A 26620-nucleotide genomic window follows, 5' to 3' on the forward strand; every position below is an offset into this window, starting at 1 on the left:
TCCCTTCAGCTGATCTGCATCTGACACCTGCCTGGAGCACAATGAGGGGTTTGTGCGTCCGGGGAGTCAAGAGTTCTTGTGACTGGAACCTTCCCAGCCTGTGGCAGTCCCTCCAGAATCCGGACGACTGACCACTGTCTGTTCTCAGGGTCCAGTTCCATCCACAGAAGTAGGAACTGGAAGAGGCTTCCAGGCTGTCCTGTGATTGCATAAGGCCTAGTAAAATGCTCGTGCTGGCTCTGCAGCTGGTGGGATCTCAGCGTCTGGAAGGAAGGGCGCTCGGACTGGGCAGGGTGGTGCCGTGTGGACCCTAGAACCTGAGACGCTGCTTGGCAGATTGTCTTCCTCTTATGGCTTCAGTTACACGCGTGCTTGGATGCCGGGACAGCAGAGTGTAGGTTCAGAGCGGGACCACAGAGCTGCCGGTTACTCTGTAAACTGCCTGTTTCTTGGAATAATGAGCGGGATGAAGGTGACTGGTCATGTGCAGGTAATGCTGGCTTCTCCAGGAGAGAGAATTAATGTGCTGTTCGTCCGTGGGGGGGTCTTCCCTCATTAACAGATTGTGACCGTAAAAGGGTTGGATTGGGAATTGTCCGGGAGTTGTCCGGATGCAGCTTTCCAGATGAGAAGGCCTCCAGGAAGCCGTGTTCTCGGCCCCGGAATCCTGGGAGGGGCGCTTTGCAGAGCATCAGCCTGTTGTTGGGCCCATCCTTGTGTTCGCGTTTCCTGAACCTGTCACTCACTAATCTCAGCTCCGTGTCGGACGTGTTACTTGTTGAAGAGTTTTTATAGCGGGCTTCCTTGCTATATTCCCATATGATACAGTTCGCTCTGAGTGTACAGTGGGCATTACCTTGGCAGCGCCGAATGGACAGACACTGCTGAGAGCAGGGAGGCCAGGGGCTTCGAGTCTGCAGGTCGGGGGGGTTCCCAGCACCCGGACCTCTGTGGGAGCAGGTATTTGCTTCGTTCCCGGCTTAGTGCTGCCCCTTAGCTGTGCAGACCCCCGTGTCTTGGTCTCCCTGTCTGTAGAGGGGATCTGAGTTTTAGCTGTAAGCTCTGAGACAATGGGTGTGGAGTCCATGGCCTTTTAAATGCCTTCCAGATTAAAAAAAATTTTTTTTAACAAATTAAAATGTGCTAATTCTGTGTGTGTTGGAAGACTGAACTCAAGCCAGACTTCCTGGGGCATTTTTGGGCTTCCGGTCAGGGAAACAGGGACCAGTCCGTTCGCTGGCATGTTCAGCACTGGGGAAGGCCCGTCCTGCCCCGTCCACACGCACCCAGCAATGAGGGCCCGTCTGTTGTTGCAGTCAGACAAGGAGCTGCTCTGTGTGCCTCTGATCCATAATATTGATCTCATTCCCACCAGCCTGCAGCCTGCGAGTTGTGCTCTACTCATGCACATAAAACCGTGTCCCCTCCACGAGTCACAATCAGCTTGGGCTGTCTCGGTGGTCTCCGAGTTTTTAGAGAAGGGCTTCAGATTCACCCACAGTGCTTTTGTTCCTTCTGAGTCTCTGGCATTTGTCATCCTTCAATTATTTTGAGACGCTAAGTAGGAATTCTTTGCTCCGCCCATAGCCATGTGACTTTTCTGGTGTGTGAGCGACTGAGCTCTGAGATCAGCATTGGAAAATTTGGTCTGTGGTTCAGCACTGAAGACAGAGTGTGGGTGTCACTGCCTAGCAACCAGACTGCAGGAGCCCGTGTGGCCACCATCCTCAGCCCCGTGGGAGCCGCCCGCAGAAGGCGCCATCCCCAGAGGAGCCCCCCGCAGGGTGTGCATCTGCTTTGCCGTGTCCCTCTCCTTGAGCTGTGACATTTTATTGGCATTGAACTTTGCTCTCTGTGTAGGGGCCTGCAGGCTGGTGCCCACGGATTTGTCCAGGGGTCCTCTGGGATTCCATGGGCTGGTTTCAGCTTCCAGAACTTCTGAATTACCTTGCCAAATTCTGCGCTTTTTTCTGGGGTGATTGTACAGTTTTCGCCGATTTTGTGAGTTGGGGCTGGGGTTGGGAAGAGAAAGTCCCCGCAGCGCGGTGGGTTTACCTGATGCACCGGGTAGAGTTGCCTATGCTCCTACCATCACTGTGTTCCCCGCTTGTCTGGTGGGTTTACCAGAAAATACATTTCCCCGTTGCCAGATATAAGCTGACTCGTGCAGGATCCGTAGAGATCAATTCCATTCGATGGTAGACCCTGGAGCACTCCCAGTTTTCAGGGGACGGTACTGCCGGAGCTGGAAAGGGAGGGGGTCCCCACCCCACAGGAGCCTCTGCTGGAAGAGACCTGCCATCGCCTCTTTTCGGCACATCCCGAGAAGGCCTTCAGACACCTTGAGAACAGTGTGCAGGCTGAGTGTGTTTCCGAGGGGAGCGCCCGTGGTGTGCAGGGCAGCTACTGCGGTCCTGTAGGGATCATGCCCGTTGCTTTCCCGTTAGTTAGTCCTTGAAGATGATGGTGAGAGTCAGCCTGGCTGTACTTCTCTGTGCTCGGGTACGGCATGCTGTTACCAGTGCAGGGCAGGCCTTGGCTTGTGCGGCTGTGGGACCAGCATCTGCTTCTCATGGAGCAACCGCAGACTGCACACTGTGCAGCCGAAAATCGCCGTGGGAATAGGGTGAGACCACCCCAGTGGCGTCCTGCCCTTTCTCGGGCAGCGTGCAGCTCCAGGGAGCAAAGTTGCCCCCGCTTGCCCCCAGCAGCTCTGTACAGAGAAGGCCAGGCAGACCATCCGCTCTGGATCAGCGTCCCCTCCCATCCCCAGAGCATCTACAGAGTGTGTCCGCTCTCTGCTCAAGTCTTCTCAAAGTGCCAGACCTCCTTCTGCAGTCCGGCTGCAAAGTGGGGGCTCTGACAGTGGGTACCAGGGGTTGGAGACAAGGAGGGCATCACATCATTGTTATAGATGAGCTGGCAGAGACCTAGGCATCCTTGAATTCTGAGGCGTGTCCCAGAGGGAGAGGCTGGGGCAGGGGTGGGACGGGTCCTGGGCAGAAAGTGAACTGTAAAGAGACCACGGATGCCACACTGGGGGGATGTGGGTGTGGTTTATGGTTTTGTGGCCAGAAGTGGGTGTGCAGGGGTGCACGTCAGCAGTGGAGTGGAAGCCACACTCTGACCCCTCTACCTCGGAAGGCAGAGGCCCACGTGGTGCCTGCACTTTTAAAATACGAAGCCAGGCCTCGACTTCTGTGTCACCAGGAGCCCTCGCTCTGGGCTGTGGGGCCAGGTTTTCACTCTGTGAAGCAAAGGGCCGGCACATGGGGTTTGTTCAGTCCCGGCGTGGGGTCTCGAGGGCTGAGGGCTTGATCCACACGCCACCCCCCGCCCCAGCGTCCCGAGCTTGTTGTGGTCTGTGGGTGGGGACACACCCGCGGCCTGCCTCCCCTCTGAGCCAGCGAGCTGGGGTGGCCCTAAGGTCAGAGGACAGGAGGGCGCAGCTGCCTCCAGGGAGACCCTAGTGATTGGAAAGGCACAGCCCGTTTTAGGGTCAGGGCTGCCCTGGGAGGGACCGGAGAGGAGGAAGGCGCGTCCCGATTGCCTTGGTGATGCCGGCATCCGTGGCATCCGCCTGAAGCTGTGCCGCCGAGCTCGCTCCCCTGCCGTGCGTGACCCTCAGCTCCCCGTGCCCCGATGGAGGGGAGGCCCCCCCGCCCCCCTGTCGCAGAGACCAGATGGCCGCCCACCCGCCTCCGCTCTGCTCCTGGACAGCAGCTGAAGACTGTCGGCTAGACCCCCACGGTCTGCGTCCATGGTCTGCGTCTGGGTGCTGGGCTGGTAACACGTGGTCCGTAGCGCCCCCGCAGACAGTGACCGGGACCAAGGGCGTCCAGGCCAGCCCCCTGCAACGGAGCAAGGCTGGCTGTGTCACTGTGCCACAGCTGCCTTGGAGCCCTGTGTGGAATTTGTCCTGTTTCCTTTCATGGTGCGCTGAGTATTGATCTCCGTACAAGTTTTCAGTCAATGAGATGTGATTGTACCTGTGATGAGACCCAGATGGCTTCTCAGGGCAGTGAGGCTCCCGAGGCCTGCGCTGGAGGGCGGTGAAGATGCGTTCATGAGACCGCGGTCTGCACGCCAGGAGCACTGAGAATCAACCCTGCCTTCCTTCCATTCGTGCAGACAGCCGAAACATTTAGCACGTATGAGTATTTAGTGACCGGGCCAGAAACGCACGTGTATACTTAGGTTTGGTTTTGAAATCCGAGTCAGTCCTAACAGTCGAGTATGAGGACCGAGGTGGCCCTCTGTCCGCCCGAGCCCTGCTCTCCTTCCTGCCCCATCTCCCGCCTCGCTGCACCTGCTTGGGCACTCTGGCCTGGGTGACACAGCAGCAGTGACCGTGGGTGACCGCGGGGCCCTGCCGTCCTGAGCGCCCAGGCAGGACAGCCCGTCTCTGGGAGGCGTGGGGTGGGGAGGCCCTGGTGAGAGACGACCTGTGAGTTCTTGGCGTCTGGGCGGCGCGTCCATGACGGCCATGGAGGACTTCCAGTCCAGCGTGTCTGTCTCACACATGGTACCAGCAGCGTGTGCACACGGTTCACGGAAATGCTCCACCAGCTTCAGCTTGTCCACGTGCTAACCGTTTGCCCACTGCTCCCCAAAGCTGAGATCACTTGATGACTGACACAGCTCACACCCTTAACGGGGAGCCTCTGTGGGTGAAGGCTGCCTACCTGCCGCAGCCGGCTGGCTTCTGGGGGTGCATGGGGCTCCTCTCGCAGGGTTGCTTCCCAGAGGCTCTGAGGCAGCGGCCACCTGTAGAGTAGTTGCTCGTGTGGGGAGACTGGGGGAGCTCCCGAAGCTGTCCTGGTTTAAATACTGCAGCTGCCAGGCACACCATCCCCCTCCAGCTTCAGGGTGGTACCAAGGTGGGTGGGAAGGCACACCTGTCCCTGGGTGCACACGAGGAACGCAAAATGGGAGAGGCTTCGGGGTTCTCCCAGAGGGAGTCCCGAGTCCCCGGTGGTGAGATTCGATGAGGAGGATACAGCCTGGCCCCTGAGACACCTCTGACCTAGCGTTTAGTGGTCTCTGTCTCCCGAGACACGTGCTTTATCGCGTGACACGTGGGAGCTCCATGGGAGAAACATGTTTGCAGGGCAGGCACCGATGTCAGAATCTCAGCGTGCTCAGGCTGGAGCCCACCTCCCTGCTCACATCGCGAACACTTAGAGCAGCGTCTCTCCGCAGGGTATGGCCCGGCCCTGCTCTCCTCGTGCTCACGTGCTCTGCTTACCGGGCTCAGGACTGCATGTGTGAGGTGCCGAGTCAGGTTAGACGCTGGCCTCCCAGGCTCAAGGCAACTCAGTCAGACCTCTGTGCGCACAGAAATATCCTGTATATGTGTTTAAAAAACAGAAGTGGGATATCGTGTGCACTCTTACGCCACGTTCTTTTTTTTAAGATTTTATTTATTTGACGGAGGGAGACAGCGAGAGAGGGAACACAGCAGGGGGAGTGGGAGAGGGAGAAGCAGGCTTCCCGCGGAGCAGGGAGCCTGATGCGGGGCTCAATCCCAGGACCCTGGGATCATGACCTGAGCCGAAGGCAGACGCTTAACGACTGAGCCACCCGGGTGCACCCTTACGTGACATTTTTGAGAAGACAAAACGGAAATGTTGGAGAAGAGACCAGTGGTTGCTGGATGGGACTCGGTGTGGCAGGGTGGACAGGCCCGCGTCTTTGGGGGTGAAGGTGCTGTTCTATGGCCCATACCTGCCCCTGTTAAAATTCAAAGACCATGCACCCAAGGTAAAAGTGTCAGTTTTACTGTATGACAATTTAAAAAAATAAAATAACTAAAAACTAGATGTGGGCAAATTGATGGAGTTCATGTAGCAGGAGTAATTTTATCACAAGGGTGAGTTCATGGAGTCTGTCATCAGAAGTTTATAAATGAAAGAAATGTGTGTGGTGTTCACTACAGATGTTTTAAATTATGTGCACATACTGTTAAGGAAAAACAAATTTGATAAATGGTAATCAATTGAACAGCTTGTTCCTTTTTTTTAAATGAAACTTCATGAAGATACTTGATATGCAGTTGATCATACAATTTGTCTAGATGAGTCCTAAAAATCGGGCCTGGTGGAAGCGTAAAGATCCAAGTAAAAATGTCTTTAATGGCGTTTCTGCAAAATTACTCATTGTTATCTTACTCTGCGGTGAAGCAGTGAGTGTGGTTAGATGGATATACATCTGAAATATTTGTGTTGGAAATATATCTTCGTTTTTAACACAGACGTACCAGGGAAGGATAGAATAAGCCGCGTACTTGGCTGGGCCCCGTGCACGATGAAAACACAGGGCACCTTGCTCACCACTGTTAAGAATTCTGAGACCGCGACCGCAGAGCCTGACAGGAGCCAGGAGGCTTGGTTTCTCCTGGGCCAACCCTGAAAACTGTCCCAGCAGTCACATGTACTAACTTTTTATCTTCCCTTAACAGTATGTTTGTCCCTTAAAGTAGTTTTAGCTAATAGCACGCATATTTGCTTTTCACTTGCCAACTGCCGATGACTGACCCGGCACAGCCTGGTGCTAAGTTCTAAGGGTGACGTCTACTTTACTCACACCCGGGTTGATGCCCGAGAAGCCGCCTTGTGGAAACAGACTCCAGGAGGCTCACCTTGTTTGAGGTGGATGAATCTGCTCTGCTCCCTGGGTTTGCTGGGCGCTGGGGCGGGGGGGGGGGGGCGCTGAGGCCGTCTGTTTCCATGGACACAGAGGAAGAGGGGGGCTGTGACCGCATGTCCTTTACAGGGGGGCCTCTGAGACGGATTCTGCCTTGGATCCCACCTGCATGTCAGCGTGGGGCCTCAGCGTCCTCACTAGGAGAATGGGGGATGGGGCGTAGTTCTGTTGCAGGGGAGGGGAATGAGTAACTATTCCCCCACACACAGAGGTGGCCCCGAGTCAGGGACGGGGCTCTTCCCTGGCCCATCACTGTCCTTTTTGGTGTCCCGTTGTCCTTTAGAGAAAGGGCACTGGGGAGCTGTTGGATGACCCTGGTCATTGGAAATCTGGTTTAGGTTAAATGCCATTCCTAGATAGCTCTTACTAACCGCAGTGACATCAACAATGTGTTAAAAACACAAGTGAGAGAGGTTCTGTGACCTAATGCACCAGCTGTGGCCCAGGAGTTCAGGTCCTGGAAGACAGGCACTCACGAGTCAAGGAGACCAGCAGCCAAGCGCATGTGGGGCCGTGGGTTGGGTCTGGGAGCAGAGGATGAGCTCGGGGCGGAAGCTGGGACACTCGAATGGGGGTTGCCGGTTAGTGAACAGTGTCGTGTCCACGTGACTTCATGGGTTTGACGACGGCGCTGTGGTTCTCTGAGATTTTAACGTCACGGGACGCGGTGTGAAGGGCATACACGGGGGGAGCTCCGAATCTTTTCTGTAAGTCTGAAGTCGTTCCAAAATGAGAAGTTAGAAAAGGAAGAACCATTAAATGCTTGAAGAGATCCATTTTTTAGAAATTCTCAGTCACCTGGCACTTTAACGCTGGTGCTGTGGCCCCTCTTGGGTCGGCACAAACGCGGCTCTCAGTTGGTGCTGTTTTGCTGCTTCTCCTGCAGACCAGGTCTGTGTGGGGCCAGGGCAGCTGTATCAAGACTTACAGAACCTGCTGCATGACCTAAACATCGTCGGTCAGATCTCTCAGCTCATCGGGAACCTCAGAGGAAACTACCAGGTAACCGGCGGGGCCCCGGGACATAGAATTCTGTTTCCACGTCCTAGACCGCCGTCAGTGTGTGGCCATGCCTCTGGGTTCTACCGGAAGTGAGAATCAGGGCGATTTTGAGAACCAGTCTGATGGTGTGTTTTCTCCTGTTTCGGGCGGGGGTTTGTGGCTGAAGCTGTTCTGGGGTCACTTCATTTGCGTGCGGCCCGAGCTCCAGGGGTGTCTGTTGGGAATGCACTGTGAGAGCTAGTCTCCTCGAGGGTTCGTGCACCATACTCTCTGGGGGTGGCCCTGCCTCATCAGCACCTTCACCGCGTGTGCGTGTTCCCCTCGCAGAACTTAAACCAGTCCGTGGCCCACGATTGGACGTCGGGTTTACAGAGGCTCATTTTGAAGAAGGAAGAGGAAATCCGTGCGGCGGATTGCTGCCGAATCCAGCTGCAGCTCCCGGGGAAGCAGGACAAGTCAGTGGTGACTTTGCAAGGCAGCCTTCCTGGGCAGGACTGAGGATGGCTCTCGTGGCGCGGTCGTGGCCACCGGGCAGGACGGGCAGAGTTCGCTCTGTGATCCCACGGTGTGTAAACCAAATGCCTCTCCGTTCCTCCTGGCAGGTCGGGGCGGCCCACGTTCTTCACTGCTGTGTTCAGTACCTTCACCCCTGCCATCAAAGAGTCTTGGATCAACAACCTGCAGATGGCCAAGCTCGCCCTGGGTAAGTGGTGTGACCTCAGCTCTGTGAGGCCTGTGCAGACAAGTGCGTGCCCCCGTCCTCTGCTTTTCTCCGTGACGGTGAAGTCCGTGCCTGGGAGAGAGCATCACAAGAAAGACCTTGACAGTAGATTTCTCTGTTCGCCTGAAAGGATGTTTCTAGTTTTGTTTTTTTAAAGGTTTATTTATTTGAGAGACAGAGTGAGCGAGCAGTGGGAGAGGGAGACAGACAGACTCCCTCTGTGTGGGGAGCCCGATGTGGGGCTCGATCCCAGGACCCCTAGATCATGACCTGAGCCGAAACCAAGAGTCAGATGCTCAACCGACTGAGCCACCCAGGTGCCCTGAAAGAATGTTTTTAAACAGGAAAAATGAACCCCAGCACGAGTGATTTTTTTTTTTAAGATCTTATTTATTTAGAGAGCTGGGGAGGGGCAGAGGGAGAGAGGGAGGGAGACGCAGACTCCACGCCGAGCAGGGAGCCTGACGCGGGGCTCCATCTCACGACCTCAGCCGAAATTGAGTGGGACGCTTAACCCACTGAGCCAACCAGGTGCCCCCCACCCCCCAGCAGGAATGATTTTGAAGATATCTATATAAATTCAGAGATTGTAGAAAAAAATAAGCCCTCACTTTTATTATACACACACATTGACATCAGCTGAGACTGTGCACATGAGCAGAACAGCCCTGTGGGTCTGTGGCTGGGTGTGTGGCCCGTGCGCCAGGACGCCCCTCCCTGCAGTGGGGACACCCTGCTTCCCTCCCTCACCTGGGGAAGCGTACAGGGTGGCCCTGAGGTGTCACCGGAGATCCTGTGTGGAAAGGAAGTCATGTGCTTCGATCAGAGACGAGGGGACTTGATTTTTTCTTGCTCCTCTGCTTGCAGCCTTGCGGTCTGTTGAGCCGTGAATCAGACCGATATGTGTGCACGTGTGTTGTTTACACACGGATCTGTTACTCAGAACACACTGTGATACCGCATGCACGTGTGCTGTTCTCTCTGAGACGCCGGCAGTCTGCTAAGTGAAAATAAAATACAGAGGAGAAGCAGGCCGAGCTGCTGCTCAGCCTGCAGGGAGCCGCGGTTAGTGGGGACGGAGAGCCTTCCTGCCACCGCCCGGGCTCCTGTGGGCTCTCCTCTCTCTCCCCCAATGATTCCATGGTTTGTCATGGCAGACTCTTACCTGCATCGGCAAGCCAGAAACGGCCCCTCTCTGACAAGAGAGGCTAAACCTGAAAATAGGCTTCCTTTCATCCGTTCACAGCCAAGATTGACAACTTGCTCTATAGCAAAATGTCTCTTCACTTCGTCGCGCTTTTTAAAAAATTAATTAATTAGGGGCACCTGAGTGGCTCAGTCGTTAAGCGTCTGCCTTCGGCTCAGGTCGTGATCCCAGAGTCCTGGGATTGAGCCCCACATCGGGCTCCCTGCTCCGCGGGAAGCCTGCTTCTCCCTCTCCCACTCCCCCTGTTTGTGTTCCCTCTTTCGCTGTGTCTCTCTCTGTCAAGTAAATAAAATCTTAAAACAAAAAAAATAGCGCACGCATGCAAGAGAGAGCATAAGCAGGGGGGAGGGGCAGAGAGAGAAGCAGACCCTCTGCAGGGCAGGGAGCCCGATGCCGGACTCGATCCAGGACCTCGGGATCACGAACTGAGCCGAAGGCGGACGCTTCACTGACTCAGCCACCCAGGCGCCCCTGCCTCACGCTTTTTTATCGCATAGTATTCTACCATGTTAACTCTCACTGTGTCTGTGGTATTTGAATCTAAACATCTCAGTTGCTTTGAAAAAAAAAAAAAAAGAATCCTAGGTATTTTACGAGGACTTTCTCAGCCCTTCACATCCGTGCAATCGGGGAGCAAACAGGAAAACAGGACACGCTTTTCAGAATAGAGCAGTGAATGCACAGTCCTTCCTTTAAAAAAAGATCGTGCTGTGTTCCAGAAACAGTATTCAGCTCTGCAGGCCGGTGTAGAATATGACGTCTGAGTCTGGGGCCCTCAGGGCCATGTCAAAGCTGCTGGTGGCGCAGTGCTGCCCTTCCCCATTTCTCATTCACATGCCCGCAGAGGAGGAGAACCACATGGGCTGGTTCTGTGTGGAAGATGATGGGAATCAGATCAAGAAGGAAAGACACCCTCTCCTCGTGGGACACATGCCGGTGACGGTGGCCAAGCAGCAGGAGTTCAAGGTGATGGGCAGGAAGGGCCTGGAAATGGGGTCCACTGTTCACAGAGACAGTCCTTGCTTGTCCGGTTTGGGGCAAAGTCCCATGTTGTTTCCCCAGATCAACCAGTTACCATTTCTCTGTGGGTATTTGTTTAGGAATTAAGATTACTAGACTATGAAGCTGAAAGCCTGCTTTTCTGCCCAGCAGCTGTCTGGGTGCTGGGGGTCCCTGCCACACCTGGTGCATTCTGCCCAGTGGCCACGAAGGGGCTGGGGGTCCTCACTGTGCCTGGTGCATTCTGCCCAGTGGCCGTCCAGGGGCTGAGGGTCCTCACTGTGCCTGGTGCATTCTGCCCAGTGGCCACGAAGGGGCTGGGGGTCCTCACTGTGCCTGGTGCATTCTGCCCAGTGGCCATCAAGGGGCTGGGGGTTCCCTGCTGCACCTGGTGCATTCCAGGCATTGTTAGTTACTTGAGGGCATACACCTCAGGTCTGTCTGCTCTGCTGCCCTTTGCCTGGCCATATTCAGTGTCCACAGTGGGTCACAGTTAGAGGCCTTGTGTCTACTCTTACTTCTCCTTTCTGGGCTCTGGCCGACACTCAGCCCTGGAGCTCCTGGGAGGGCAGGCGGGTGGGCAGAGGGGAGGAGGTGCAGTGTGTGCGCCCTCCCGCCGCACCCAGGAAGTGGCAGCCACCTCAGTGCTGTCTCATGAAGGACGTTTGCGGTGCGTGCCGGGGTGTGAAGATGCAAGAGTAAAAAGACTGATGTTTGCCTCTAAAAAGCTGGTTTCTGAGATCTGTTCTTTTCCCTGTTTTAATCTGCAACAAGTAATAACCCGCGGTTTCTGTGACTAAATGTCAGTAGTCTCTTACCCGCTTGAGACACTGTGTCGCCAGGATGTCTCCCGGTCCTGTTTTAAATGTGGGTGTTTGATTTTATTCCCCATTAGATTGAATGTGCTGCTTACAATCCTGAACCTTGCTTGAATAATGAGGCTCAGCCGGATTCGCTGTCCACCGCACACGGCTTCCTGTGGGTAAGACGCACTGTGTGTCTATATTGTGGGTTCCTGAGAGGTCCGTGGTTAGTATGGGTTTGAGAGGTTCAAATGCAGAACTTGCCGTTGGTCGCTGTGTGTCTCAGGCTGTGTTTATAAACATGGAAGTCACAAACCACGAGAGGGGACTGAACGCTTTTGGAAAAGGTGTCCAAGTCTCAGGAATTAAAATGTTTCTTTTTTTTTTTTCATCTAAAGCTTTGCCAGATTAGATTCAGCCCAGAGACAACCAATTTAGCTAATGTGAGAGTAATTTAAGTATTTCTTCAATTTGGGTGGTTAAATTGCGTGGGATTTTTTACCCCCCTCCAAGACATTGCTGGCTCTTTACACTGGAAACTTTGCAATTAAAATTAATTTGTTGCAAATGAAATACTGCATTTGAATTATGCTGCCATCACAGTGGGCCTTTCTGGTTCTTGCAAACGGGAGACGATCCTTGTGCACTGTGTTTTGAGGTCTCCCGGGGTGCCCCCCAGACCTCTCCCCGATGGGTGCCCTGCTGTCCTCCGGCACCACGCCCTGACCACCTCTCCCAGGCACCCTGCCCTCAGGTGACCTCTCTACCTTCCCACAGCCCCAGCCTCTGTGTGGTCAGTGCTCCTCCCTGAGCGTCGAGAAGGAGCAGGCCAAGTAACCGGGCCGTTCTGTGCACCCAGCTGTGAAGGACTGGATGGGCTTATTTCCCTAAGGTTTTCGAATTTTAGCAGAGAAGTTTTCCCATCACTCAGACCGTAGTTGGTGCCTCATTCCCTCTCCCGCTCACATCCCCACCCCGCTCCCCCCGCCAGCCCAGCGGGGCTTAGAGGTTTGGCACCCTTCCCCTGAAAGGCTGTCAAAGCAGGACGCTTCTTTGTGGCGTGGAAATGCTTTGGTATGAGTATGAGGGGTGGGGCAACGTTGCCAAAGCTGGCCCAGAGGGAACGGGAGCTGGGAGCCTCAGTGCCCCCCCCCCACCGCGCTCCGGGCTGGCTTTCCCTCCAGGACCCTGAACGCTCTGTCCTGCTGATTCTTCCGTTAACAAGATGTGACTCTTTCCCACTGAAAAAACAATTGGACTTCAAGTCAGGAACGAAGCTTGTGGGGTGTCCAGTGACCCGGCAGATAGGTTCGTGGGGGTGCCCACCGCCCGCCAGCGTCCCAGGGCCAAGGCACAGCGCCTCGAGCTCACATGCTGGTGACCACACTGGGGGGCGCTCTGACGCGCTCTCTTTTTAAGGCCCTGTTTCCCTGGGTGAGCGTGTCTGACGCTGGTGTTAGTTTAAGACTGGTTTTCATCAGCTCTGAAGCCTTTGCATTGTGCCTGAGCCAGCCACCACCACAGGGATAGAAATAGGAATTAAAACAAAAACAAAACTGGGCTCTCGTTATGAAAATTAAAAGAGAAAGTAACCCCATACGTTGAAAAGGAAAGGCGGGCTCTGCGAGCAGATGATGTAAACAGCTCTTGATTCTGTGAAGTATGTTGGTTCCCGTGGCGATACGAAATCACCCAGAGGTCAGGGGTCCGGTGCTGTGGAAGCTCCAGGCCCTCCTCTCCCCCCCAGATCGGAAGCTGCACCAGCCAGATGGGCCAGATTGCCATCGTCTCGTTTCAAAACTCCAACCCCAAAGTCATTGAGTGCTTCAACGTGGAGTCTCGAATCCTGTGCATGGTGTTCATCCCTGCAGAGGAGCGGCACGCGGAGCCCGAGACCGCGGCCGGGAGAGCACCGGGCGTGCCCACCGTCTGCCTGGGGACCGAGGAGGGGAGGTGAGCCCTGCGCTGCTCCATGACAAGCCCAGTAGGTCGGTCACCCGCCCCATCTGTTAGGGGTTACACCACGTGGTGGGATTGGCTCGGTCGCTGCCCGCCCAGGGGAATGACTGCGGGAAACCCCCAAGGAGGAATGGCGACTGCAGGGAACGTCCCAGTTCTGCCTGGCGGCTTCCCCTGACCTGTCTCTTCTTGGTCCTGCTTTTACAAGTCGCTGAGTGCTCATGTTTGGAGTATACCAGGGCCTGGTCTGTGCTGCACGGGTACGGAACCCTGCCACCGTTCAGAGGCACTTTACGGTGGTTTTCCTGATGTGAACTCACTAGGAAGAAGTAATTTCTTCCACAATTTCTCCTTCACAATACGGGACGAGATCGGTGGCAGCAGTGTGTGCGTGCGGGGCGGGGGCGGGGAGGGGCTGGGGCAGTGCGGGGAGTTGCTGTGCACGCTTGTGTGGGCCCTGCCTCCCAAGTGCACTCCCGCCTGACACATGCACTTACTGGCTCTTGTGTCTCTCTTGAAGCATTTCTGTGTATAAAAGCAGTCAAGGCTCCAAGAAGGTGCGTCTGCAGCACTTCTTCACCCCGGACAAGTCCACGGTCCTGAGCCTCGCCTGCACACCCCAGAGCCTGTATGCCGGCCTGGTCAATGGCGCCGTGGCCGTCTATGCGAAAGCAGAAGGTAATTGTGTCTACACTGCGTGTGGCACGTCTACATGTCCAATCTTGTGGTGGTTTCTGGGGGTTTCCTGTGGACAGAGCTTCATATTCCTGGGTCACGTCCCCGCGAGCGTCTATCAGCACACGTCCCAAGGCACATGCAGCTTGCTCAACCTCGAGAGGACAGTGCAAAGCGCAAGCACCCCCAGCTGCCCCCAGCTGCACAGGTGGGAAGTGGTTTCAGACACGGGTCTCCCGGCCCACGCCCCCCAATTCCACAAAGTGCTGAGGTCCATGTGTGTCCTTCTCCCGACGGCCGAGACCCCGGCCATCTCGCTGCCCGTGCCCTCACTCAGGGCCGCGAGGCTTTGTCTTCTTGGGTGGAGGGGACCGCAGGCTGCCCGCCTGAGTGGCTGGACCAGGTCTGCGCCCAACAGTAAGGACTGCCTGGATGCACGTGCTGGCTGTCGTCCCTCCCGCTCAGGCTCCTCCTCTTGTCTCAGGCTTGGCCCAGGGTTCCGGTGGGTTCCGGGGACACCAGAGGGCCACAGTGCGGGTCTGCAGCCTCCTGGCGCACGTGGGTGTCTCCAGCGCGGGCACCGGGCCGCGGCTCCTGGCGGTGGAGGCAGGGAGCCGTACAGCCGCTCTGCCTCCTGCCTCACCCGCAGCTGCAGAAGGGAGCAAGCCCCCACTTTTCCCACCCGGGGACGAACAGTTCACCGAGGGTAAACAGCGCTCAGGGTGCCCGGGGAGCACTGGGAGGTGCCGGGTCCGAGCCTTCTGCAGGGAGGCGGTGGAGCCGAGCCTGAGGGGCGCCCCTCACTGTCCTGGGGCAAGGGAGCCCTGCCTGCACACCCAGGGATAGAGAGCTGGGAAGGGCGGGAAGCCTGTGTGCCGTCGAGCCCCGGGAGCACCCGGGTTTAGGGCCCAGCCAGCAGGTGTGCCCCGTGGAGTGAGCACTGTGGCTCAGACGCATGGTTTCTGCATGGGCTCAGCTGTATTTAGAATGAAGTACGCGTTGCTTTAGGTGCATGTGAATATTTACCATGGCATCGCTCTGTGTTTCTTTTCCCCCGTTGTCTCTGGCTTGGGTGGCTCACTCAAGGTGTGCTTTCTGCCTCTCTGGCAGAGATGGACTTTCATGGGAATTGCTAAAAATCTGGAAGTCTGAAAGTACCATAATTTCAGTCCCGTCTGCTCAACTTCCTAAATTGATTTGGGATATTGATGTGTATTTCTCCCAGTGCGATGAATTTATTCAGCGTTTATATTTATTTAATTTGGGGCTGGTGAAACCTTCTCTCTATCCCCCAGCTTTAGTGAAACATAATTCACATATAGCACAGCGCATGTTTAAGGTTTGGATCCATGTATGCGCTGCAGAGCCATCGCCACTGCGTTAGCTAACTCCTGTCTCCCGTCACGTATGTACTGTTTCTCTTCCCGTGGTAAGAGCACTTTGGATCCTCTTTCTTAAAACTGGGATGCTCATAACGCAGTGTTGTGGACTCAGGTCTGTGCGGTGCATTGGTTCCCCAGGACTCACCTTCTGGCTGCCAGTGTGTACCTTTAAGCACCATCTCCCCCACCCACACCCCATCCTCTATGACCCCACCCCCGCCGTATTTCTGCGAGTTGGAGGTTTTTAGCTTCCATACATGAGTGAGATCATGTGGTATTCGTCTTTCTCTGTCTTACTGACCTCACGTAGCATAATGCCCTCAAGGTTCATCCATGTCCTTACAAACGGTAGGGTTTCCTTGTTTTTCATGGTGACTAATATTCCACAGCACATCTCTGTCCAGTCAACCATCGATGGTCACTTAGAGCTTCTCCATGTGCTGGTGGTTGTGAATAATGCAGCAAACGTGGGGGTGCAACTACCTTTTCTGACTGGTGTTTTCACACCCTTCGGATCAGTCCCCAGGAGTGGGATTGCTGGGTCGGAGGGTGGCTCTATTTTTCGTCTCTTGAGGAACCTCCACGCTGTTCTCCAGAGCGGCTGCTTGGTTTACGTTCCCACAGACAGTGCACACGGGCTCCCTTTCCTCCACGTCCTCGCCAACCCTTGTTACCTCTTGTCTTTTTGAGGATGGCCATTCCCACAAGTGTTCCATTTCTCTGCTGCTGAGTGTGTTGAGCGCGCGTTCATGTGTGCACCCGTGGGCCGTCTGAATGTCGTCTTTGGGGACAGGTCTGTTCTCGGCTGTTGTGTTCTCCGAGGTGGGAGACTTGCTGGAGGCCACCGCCCTTGCACCGCTTCTCAGCCAAGCACTGTTGCAAGTCTTTGACTTTTTAGGGAGCTTGAAATCTGGAATTCTGCAGGAAATTAGTGTCAGCTCAAAACGGGGCCCTGCCGTGGTTGGGCAGCCTGGTTGAGCACTCTGGTCTAGAGTGCAGACTCCAGAGACAGGCTGTCCCCAGGCAGGTGGACTGTCAGCTGGAGTTGACGCCCACAGCCCAGTGCCCACTGGTGTGCCCTCCCTGCTGCCCTCAGGGGATTTTGTGCAAGGGCCCAGAGCACAGGACCTGCAGAAAGAGTAACTTAGGTGCTCAGAGAACAAAGTTCAATTGTTAGAAGTTAATCCTTAAGCAAAATAACATGTCTGCAGCAGATTTCTTGCTCCAGAGGACTTGGCAGTGGCCATGTGACGGCTATCCAAGGACGCAGACACCATGGGGCAGGCAGTTGGAGCACTCATCCTCGGCCCTGCACTCTCAGGCGCTTGTGTGTGTTGGGGAGAATTGTATCTCCATCCCGAACTGCTGTAATCCCATTGGAAGTGAAGACTGCAGGGCTTCTTAGGGTTGTGAGTCCTGGATGAAAAAGCCTCTGTGCTTGTGTGTGCACATGTGACCATGTGTGGGTGCACGTGGGACTGCGTGTGTACATGTGACTGCATGTGTCACTGTGCATGTGTGTGCATGTGGGACTGCCTGTGTGTATACGTGTGTGTGCACGTGGATCTACTCACATGTGCATGTGTGACTGCATGCATGTGTATGCATGTGTTGCTGTGTGCACGTGGGACTGTGCACGCGTGACTGGGTGTGTGTGCACGTGGGACTGTGTGCACGCATGACCGTGTGTTTGCATGTGTGTGCACGTGGGACTGCGTGTATATGTGTGTGTGCACGTGGGTCTGCTTACATGTGCATGTGGGACTGCATGCATATGTATGCATGTGTGGCTGTGTGCACGTGGGACTGTGTGTGCACGTATGACTGTGTGTTTGCATGTGTGTGCACGTGAGACTGCCTGTGTGTATATGTGTACACGTCGGTCTGCTTACATGTACACATGTGCACACGTGACTGCATGCATGTGTATGCATGTGTGGCTGTGTGCATGTGGGACTGTGTGTGTGCATGTGTGACTGCATGTGTATACATGTGTGTGCACATGGGTCTGCTTGCATGTGCACGTGTGACTGCATGCATGTGTGTGCACGTGGGACTGCGTGTGTATATACGTGTGTGTGTGCACGTGGGTCTGCTTGCATGTGCACGTGGGACTGCATGCATGTGTATGCCTGTGTGGCTGTGGGCATGCCTGACTGTGTGTATGCACATGGGACTGCATGTGTGTGCACATGTGACTGCATGCATGTGTATGTATGTGTGGCTGTGTGCATGTGTGACCGTGTGCGTGTGTTTAACCACACAACGATACCCTGGTTTCGGTGCAGATCTTACAAGTGAACGGCAGGTCAGTATCCATTGGAACTGGTGGTAATTGTCCGGCAGCATCTTTTGGCCTAACTGCAGCATAAAAGCATTTCCAGTACGGTTGAATCATAACTTGAAAGTAGGCTACAAAGTTCAAAACTTGACTAGGTGCCTCTTGGCGTCGGCACCCCTCGGCTTAAGACAGTTACTCATAAACAGGGTTTGGATGAAAAGGTTCAGTGGTTCAAATATAGAACCCAGAAGCAAGCACTCGGTTTGGAGCCAAGACCTTGCCCCCTTCCTTGAGCAGAGTGCTTTATTTGATTAGGATCTGAGGTGTTGGCAGACTAACGGTTATAGTTGTGTTCTTAGGCATCGTGGCTTAATTAATTGTTACTTTGAAAATTGAAGAATTTATTTTAATGTTTCACGGGGAAATTACACACTTTGAAAACGTATGTGAAGTCTTGCTTTAAATATTTTTTATTGCCATCCCAGTTGCCTGTTGACTCACACTTCATATAAAGTGTGACAAACCTCATCAGTAGGCCTTTGGAAATATTTTCAAAGCAAAATATTTCATCCCTGCCTGTGCCGGAGGAATGGAGCGAGTTCGTGAGAAGTGAGGGAAGCCTCTTCCCCCAGTTCTGACTTTTTTTTTTAATGCACTGAAGATGTGGTGGGTCCCGATAACACAGTCTGTGGCCAGGGGTATCTCAAAAGGAAGAACAGGTAATTGGGAAATGTAAGCCTCGTCCCACGCTGATTCAGATATAGAGCTTTGTACTGACGACCAAGCCGTTTCGTGTGTTGTCGTTGTAGATGATAGGACTCACTGGACACCTGTGTGCTGGGCATGGCGCTGAGCTCTTTGATCGCTTGGTCACTCCTCACGCTCTCATGCAGCCTTGGGGGCGCGTGGTGGTATTGTCCCCATGTTACAGGGAAGAAAGCTGAGACGCAGGTTGAACGATTCATACCAGGCGGCCGGACTGGGCTCAGAACATTGCTCCATTACTGAGTCAGTTTGTCTCATGGACATGGTGCCAACTCCTCGAGCTCTGGATACCCAGACCCAGGTGTCAGCCTCAGAATTACCAATGGTATTTTGCTTGTTATTTAAAATGGTCTGTGGGGCGCCTGGCTGGTTTGGTTGGTAGAGCCTGTGACTCTTGATGCCGGGGTCGTGAGTTCCAGCCCCATGCTGGGTGTAGACCTTACTTAAAAAAAAAAGACAAGCATAAAATGATCTCTGATCCTTTCCCCCAGGCCCTGTGCATGGATAACTGAATCTGAATGAAAGTAAAATTTTTTTTTAAGATGGATCCTGGAATTCCGAACCTCAGAAAGTGATAAAATTAGGCGTCCTGCCGGTTAGAAGTCTTGTCACGACGGAGGACACGCTGTGGGCAGCTTCTGGGGGCCAGGTGTTCACAGTCAGCACCGAGACCCACGCGATAGAGGTAAGTCGTTCTAAGTGAGTGTCCGGCGTGAAGGAGATGCGTTTCTAGAACCCGCCCCACTTAAGCTCCAGTGCTGGCGGTCAGGGAGCCCCTGGTCTGTGGTGGAGGCAGGCAGCCTCTTGCCCATGGCCCTGCACCAAGAGAAAAGTTCCTCCTAGATCTGTCTGTGAAAGGCAGGATTAACTAGGTAATTCAGCTAACCGTCATGTGGCTATGTGTCTGTGGAAGAATTGTTCATCGTTTACCTGCTAATTAACACAAACACACTATTTTAAAAAATGTATTTAGTATGAACATAATAGTCTTCGAGGACACGGGGAAAATTGGCCCCAGGTCAGGTGGCCCTTCCAGTCAGTGCAGCGCTTGGATTATTCGGTGAAGGATCAGGAGATAGCGCGCCATGTGGAAACATGGAGCCGTGCCCCAGGCCCTGGGTCTTTTCCCTCCTAAACGTTCCAGATGGAGGTAATTTTAAAACATAAACAAAATCACAAACTTAGATAGAAAGCCATAGAATGTTCGCATTACTCTGCAGTGCGGGAGATTTCCTAAGCCAGACACGTGCTCTGAGGTTGCCATAATAAACAAAACAATGAACGTGGTCATTTTAGAATGTATTTTGTTCACATTTAATAAGTGTGCGTGTTTGTACAGAAAGAAAGTTTTATAAATGACAAATGGAGAAAATACCGTCCATCTCTGTGACCAAAAGTTAATGTCCTTAATAGAAAAAGAGTTCTTACGAAACTTGAAGAAAAAGAAGCCAAGCCGTCCATGACCATTCCTTACCTCCTCTCTACGTAAACCCAGATACCAACAGTAGTACTGTTTTCAGCCAATGGAATGAATCACGTCACGACTAGAAATTCCTCCAACTATCACATGAAAGGTAGTAGAGAAAGGAACCCATTCAGGGGAGGGATCACCTTGATCTCCGCGAGCACACTGTGGGCTCGTTGCAGTGACTGGTGTGAACCTCTGCAAGTTTGTGAGTAACTGTAGTCATTATGGACTCCTGAAAATGTTTGTCCAGACTCTCCTTAGAAAGGATGATCCGTTCAGCAGGGTAGGGACCTTCAGCCATTTTGCCAGTGCTCACTGAGACGTGTTTTAAGACATGCGTGAAGCCTACTTTGGGACACACTTGGCGGCATGTTCTGTGATCTTAGAAGGTGGGGTGTCAGCCTCCGGCCCGGAGCTCCTTCATGTGCCAGAGTGCCGGCGGACAGTGGTTGGGAGCGGGCAGTCCCTGCGGACGTGGGAGATGGTCGTAGACTGCGCGAGCCCACTGAGGGGCAGTGGAGGGCGCGCTCTGGGAAGGTCACCAGGTGCCACAGCCAGACCCGCGGGGTGCAGCACTTCCCGTTGGACCACAGATAGCTCTTCTGGGTTTTGTCCTGGATGTGCCTCGCCAGCATCCTACAAGACGGAAAGACAGCCACTCGTGGCTCTGGCCACACAGGCTGTGGGCAGGAAGACAGGAATCATGGCTATGATGCCAAGAACACAGAGCGCCGACAGAAGCAGTCTAAATTATTCCCGCCTGAGAACCCGCATGAGGCCGGGCTGTCCAGGCAGAGCAGGCATCCCTGGAAGGGAAGGAGCAGAGCACCTCGGGTGGGAGAAAGGCGTGGGCGAGTCCGGCGGCGTGGTGGGAGGTGCAGTTGGCACAGGTGCGGGCAGAACCCCGAGGAGCCGGGGCTTCTCTCCCCGGGGCCTGTGAGTCCTCGCAGGGGGCCTGTCGGGGTTCACCATGCTGGAGGCGTCCCATGGAAAGCAGAGAGTCTGGCTGGCTTTCTTGGGGCGCATGTGTCCTTCCTGCCGGGACGCCCCCCTGCCGTGGGCGATGGTGAGCCACTGAGGGATTTAATGTGCAGGTGTTCTGACCTTCCTGTTCTCTGAAGGTCGGTTTGCTGGCAGTTTAGGGGGGTGCTGCCAGAGACCACCCATATGGAGGAGAGAGTCGGGCGGACCCCACGGGACCCACGGGCCTGCGGAGGGTGCCGCTCTGGGAAGAAGCACACGGCAGTGGTCATGGTCAGTGCACGACCCCAGCACCCCTGCGCTCCTGTGGCGCTTTGCACAGCACAGAGGCGCGTGACATGACCAATAAGACAGAGGATGGACGATGAACAGCAGGGAATGAATCACTTGCCGGAAAGCAGTGAAAGGTGGATGTGGCCCAGGAGCACTCCTGGGAACATTCTAGAAATAGTTCTGGGCCCCGGGCCTGCTGGATTCTATTGAGGGCCAGCAACCTGTGTTGCGTCACTGTGGTGACGTGTGGCAGTGACCGTGGGCAGTGCCAGCCTGTCCTCACAAGGGGAGGGGGAGCGTGCAGGGGTGCGTGCCCATCTCCTGCGGCCCATCCTCTGCTGCCCCATCAGTCAGCCCCGCGGGCAGACACGTGGCCATGGGGTGTAGTTAACCCTCCGCTTCCTGCAGCCCTCACATCAGGAATTCTGTACTGGTTCCTGAGAGACAAAACGGAACTTTCTCCCCGAGAAGCCCCCAGAAGAGTGAAGCCTCATCTGTGCCCGTGATGGCTGTGTGGAGTGGGGCGTCCAGGCCAGCTCGGAACATGGGGGCCCCATTCCCTGTCTGGGTTCCTCGGGGTGCAGGTGGACAAGGGCTCTGCCGCTAACTGCGGTGGAAATGCCTGTGTTCACCCTCCGCTCAGCTCACGGCGTGCCACACAGGGCGCGTGGGTTGGGTGAGGGGTGAAGCCCGGCGACCCCTTTCTGTGTGGGGTGGGCACACAAGATGTGTAAACACAGCTTCCTTGGTGGGTGATGGGCTCTGAAAACCCCCCTGTTCCATGACGTTGGGGAACAGCCGTGAGATCAGAGAGGCAAGCCCATCTCGTTTCCCACCGGTTGGAGGATTGTGCGGGATTTGATCTGCCGGAGAGCTCAGGGGCTGCTTTAAGATGCCGTGTCTACACACCGATTCTGCAAGCTTCACCCCTGCACGCCCCTTCTCCAGACTTGCCAGGGAGTGCCGCTCGCTGCCCACCTGGGGCTCCCCATCTGTGCTGCAGCCAAGTTACAAAATTCTCCTGTCACGGGTCTGCGTGGAGCAGGGTCAGCAGGACGGAGCCAAGGGGCCAGAGCTTGGCCAGATGCTTGGGAAGGAAGGACTGGTCCCGCAAAGAAGTAGCAGGTGGCTTTCAGAGACCAGGCCGGGGTGGGTGCAGACCCAGAGCCCCGCGGGCAGCCCACGAGGGTTCGGAGCAGTGGGGCCTGGCAGGCCTTCACAGGGCTTGCCCGAGGCCAGGGCGTGGGCCTGCATTCCCTGCGCAGGGTTTGGGGAAGGGGCTGCCGGCTCCACGCCGGTGTCCCAGGGAGCTGGCTGGCCGTCACGTTCCCAGACCTTCCCACTCTCCGCTCCTTGTGTCGCTCTTGCTTTCCCGTGCTCGCCAACCTGCCAGTGACTGTTGGGCCCCACCTTGGTGGTGGGTAGGCCTTCCAGCAGGCTCTTGGGATTCACGGTCGCTGGGAAATACCGTGAATACTGCTTGGGAGCGGGAACGGGGGCAGTTCGATTGCTACTGTGTGTCTTGCCGACACGGAGGTCCCTGTGGTTTTGGAGTAGTAGCCCCCTCGCTGTAGGTCCTTGGGGGTCACGCTGAGCCCCTCTGGAGTGCCAGCTGGCCACTCGCAGCCAGGACAGCTGTATGACCTGGGGCTTAAGCTGCGGCGCAGAGGGCCAGCTCAGCAGGCAGTGACGTGGTGGCAAGGCCCCCACTGCAGCCAGAGCCCCGTGCATCACTTCTCCTTGATTTTTCCAGAACCAGCTCGAGGCCCACCAGGAAGAAGGCATGGTGGTCTCTCACATGGTCATCGCTGGCGTGGGGATCTGGATCGCCTTCACCTCCGGGTCCACACTTCGCCTCTTTCACACTGAGACACTCAAGCATCTGCAGGACATCAACATAGCCACCCCCGTTCACCATATGCTGCCAGGTAATTAGATCCGGACGGGGAGGGTCCTGAGGGAGAGGGTGGGGGGCGTGGAGTGCAGGCGTGGCCCCTTCCGGGCAAGGACACAGGAGTGAGTCTGTGCGTTAGCATAGAGCCAAATTAGAGCATGGTTTTTATAGCTCAGAAGCCTGTGACCATAGACATTGCTTGTAGTTGAGCCAGGTAAGACCAGACCCTGGGAGCAGGGACCTCAACTTGATGAACAGAGAGAAGGAAAAGAGTCACTTTTCAGTAGAGAGGGCTCTTGGGGGAAGCCAGAGATGCAGCATCTCAGCTGGGAGCCCAGCAGGCCCAGAGCGGGAAGGGTGCCCACAGCAGAGGGGATGGAACAGGCAAAGGTGCAGAAATCGGACTGTGAGGACAGCTGGTAGCTCGTGCGTGCACACGTGGCTAGTGTGTGCATGTGCATACGTGTAGTGTGTGTGCTGCACATACAGAAACATGGGGGTAGCGTATACATAAGCACGTAGCCAGCAAGTACAAGCAGGCACCTGGTACGTATGAGCATGTCGTTAGCATGTACACACGTGTAGGTGTAGTCATGTGGCCGGTCTGTAAGCGTCTAGCCAGTATGTATACACTTGTATTTCAGGTAGCTGGTGTGCACAAGCATGTAGCTAGAACATACTCACGTACCTGGTTTGTATAAGCATGTAGTTCACATGTGTATGTTGTGTATAAACATGCAGATGGTACATGGGTGTAGCTGCTGACTATGAGCATGTGGCCAGTGTGTGTGTGGACACGCAGCTGGTGTGTGCGGACATGTAGCTGGTGTGTGTGCGGACGCGCGGCTGGTGTGTGCGGACGCTAGGCTGGTGTGTGCGGATGTGTAGCTGGTGTGCGTGCGGACGCGCGGCTGGTGTGTGTGGACATGTAGCTGGTGTGTGTGCGGACGCGCGGCTGGTGTGTGCGGACATGTAGCTGGTGTGTGTGTGTGGATGCGCGGCTGGTGTGTGCAGACATGTGGCTGGTGTGCGTGCGGATGCGCGGCTGGTGTGTGCAGATGCTCGGCTGGCGTGTGTGCAGACGCGCGGCCGTGTGTGCGGACATGTAGCTGGTGTGTGCGGACTCGCGGCCGGTGTGTGCGGACATGTAGCTGGTATGTGCGGCCGCGCGGCCGGTGTGTGTGGACATGTAGCTGGTGTGTGCGGACACGCGGCTGCTCTACGTATGCATGTAGTGAGCACACGTGGGCACATCATTGGTCCGTGTAGGCACCACTAGGTTATGCAGGCGCGTGGCCGGGACCTGTAGGCACATAGCAGGTGTGGCGATAAGCAGGTGGCCGTTGTGTAGGAGGAGACAGACGGAAGGAAGAGGCTGAAGAGTTTGTGGGGCCGCGAGTTTGCAAGGGCAGGAGCGGGGCAGTGGGGACCCGCCTGTGGTCCAGAGGGGCACACCTCGCAAGCAGCCGTGAGAACCCAGGGAGAAGCAGAGTCCGCTGGGGCAAGACTGACGAGGGAGAGGAAGGGCCAGAAAGTCTGAGATTTGGGGCCTGGGTTTTTGGGAAGAACGTAAAATCATCAACAGACATGGGGTCACAGAGAGCCAGTTTGGGGAAGAGTATCCGTTGCATTTGGTGCTGAGCAGAGCAGCCTCATAGGAAATTGGAAGGGGGTCCGGCGCGTGGACGGGGCGTCAGGAAAGGGGCCACAGTTGGGGAGTTTGATGGGCGATGAGTGATGAGGGACAGGGGACAGGGCAGAAAGTGTCAGGTCAGAGCATGAGATCCCACCCTCAGGAGGTGAGAGGAGCATATGCAGAGTCAGAAAGAAGGGGTGTCAGGAGCCCGGAGAGCCCTGCGGTGTGCATCCAAGGGGCCGGGAGGAGAGGACCAGGCGGGGGACGGCCGAGCACATGGCCTGAGTGCTGGTGCGCGTGCGCGTGCGCTTGCACTTGTGTGCCCATGAGTGTGGGTGGGTGCATGTGTGAGGACTGATTGTGTGCAGAAGAGAGTGTGGGTTACGTGTGTGTGTGCATATGTGTGAGGGAGGAGCTTTGCTGCAGATGTTTTAAGAGCAGTGGGGACCAGGGAGGTAAAGAGATTGAATTTAGATTTCAGTTTGGAAAAGTTAATAGCAAAAGGCTAATAAGCCAGATCAGAGGACCCCAATCAAGTTGACTTTACATGTTTGATAGGATTTTAAGTTCTGCAAGCCCATAAGTGTGAAGAAAACCTCCTGGAAGTTATCTGGGTCCCCTGCTTACGTAGGCAGTAAAGCAAGTTATCAAAATCTCACAAATTCAGTGCAAATTATATTCTGGCCAGGTATCCTGTGTATACATATTTATTTTTTATCCATCACTTAAAGGAAGTAAGACTGTGGTGGTACCACTGGGAGGTTTTGTTTTTGTTTGGTGGTTGATGGTTGATTGATTGTCCATTAGTGATTGGTCGGTTGGTGGTTGTTGATCAGTTGGTTGATAGATGGTGGTTGGTTGGTTGGCAGTTAGTTGGTGGTTGGTGGTTGGCTGGTTGGTAGTTGGTCGGTTGGTGCTTATTGGTTAGTTGTTGGCTAGTTGGTATTTGGTTGGTGGTTGGTTGTTGGTTGGCTGGTTGGTGGTTGGCTGGTTGATGGTTGGCTGGTTGGTAATTGTTGGTAGTTGTTGGTGGGTGGTTGTTAGTTGGTGGGTGGTTGTTGGCTGGTTGAGGGTTGTTGGCTGGTTGTTGGCTGATTGGGGGTGGTTGGTGGTGGGTGGTGGTTGGTAACAATTCTGAAGACGTGTGTAGCTTCAGCAGAAGGTGTGAAAGGAATAGTTGCCGTTGATGCATGAAAAACAGGATAAAGGGTCAAGTTCCAAAAAGACTGCCTCTGACAAGTGGAACATTGGTGTTGGACATGGGGAGGGAGGAGTTGAGGGTAGATGGGGGCGGGAAATAGGGTGGGTGACACATTTGGGCTTGGTGAGTGCATGAGAGCAGTTTCTTTGCTGTTTTTACGTCTTCACTGGGATGTCTGACCCACAGAGCTGTTTCTGGCGTGCGGCTCCTCATTTTGATGTCTGTGTACATTGTGAAGGGCTCAGTGCAGCCAGGCTAACGAGCACATTCTTCACTTCGTAGTTGCCGTGTGTGCACACGTGTGCATGTGGCAAGGGGATCAGGTGCAGGGGGCAACTCTGTACAAATCACGTCCTAAAGAATGTAGGCAGTTTTTGTGTCATGAGGACACCAGATTTACAGAACAGACAATTGACATTGAAGGAAATGGAGGACGGCCTCCTGGCTCTGTGAGCACATGGGTGCTTCTCTGGGGATGATGGGTTTTCTCTTCACACACGCTGGTGGAGCAGATGTTTGCAGTGGGGGTCTGTGGTCGTGGGTGGCAGGAAACAAAGTCAGATTCACCCGTAACCAGAACGGGCAGCCATCTTGTCCATGAGCGGCCAGGTCCTTCCAGGGGGACAGTGGGTGGCTGCTGCCAAGGGCCTGCCGCCTGAGCCCCCGAG

At 54.9% G+C, this 26620-nt stretch overlaps 1 protein-coding gene across 1 annotated transcript in view; it reads left to right on the forward strand.

Moving 5' to 3' along the window:
- ARHGEF10 (Rho guanine nucleotide exchange factor 10) overlaps positions 1–26620 on the forward strand; it is an 86477-nt gene that overhangs the window by 52315 nt on the left and 7542 nt on the right. Inside the window, exons 17-25 of the mRNA XM_088020893.1 lie at positions 7592–7707; positions 8035–8162; positions 8310–8410; positions 10480–10601; positions 11530–11616; positions 13185–13390; positions 13917–14074; positions 19042–19184; positions 22975–23149. Of these exons, the coding sequence (XP_087877019.1) occupies positions 7592–7707; positions 8035–8162; positions 8310–8410; positions 10480–10601; positions 11530–11616; positions 13185–13390; positions 13917–14074; positions 19042–19184; positions 22975–23149 (1236 nt within the window). The remainder of the gene's footprint in view (positions 1–7591; positions 7708–8034; positions 8163–8309; positions 8411–10479; positions 10602–11529; positions 11617–13184; positions 13391–13916; positions 14075–19041; positions 19185–22974; positions 23150–26620) is intronic.

This window comes from Eumetopias jubatus, unplaced genomic scaffold (assembly GCF_037043125.1).
Source record: "Eumetopias jubatus isolate StellerSeaLion01/CBP00866 unplaced genomic scaffold, mEumJub1_p1.0 scaffold_2, whole genome shotgun sequence".
Lineage (NCBI taxonomy): Eukaryota > Metazoa > Chordata > Mammalia > Carnivora > Otariidae > Eumetopias > Eumetopias jubatus.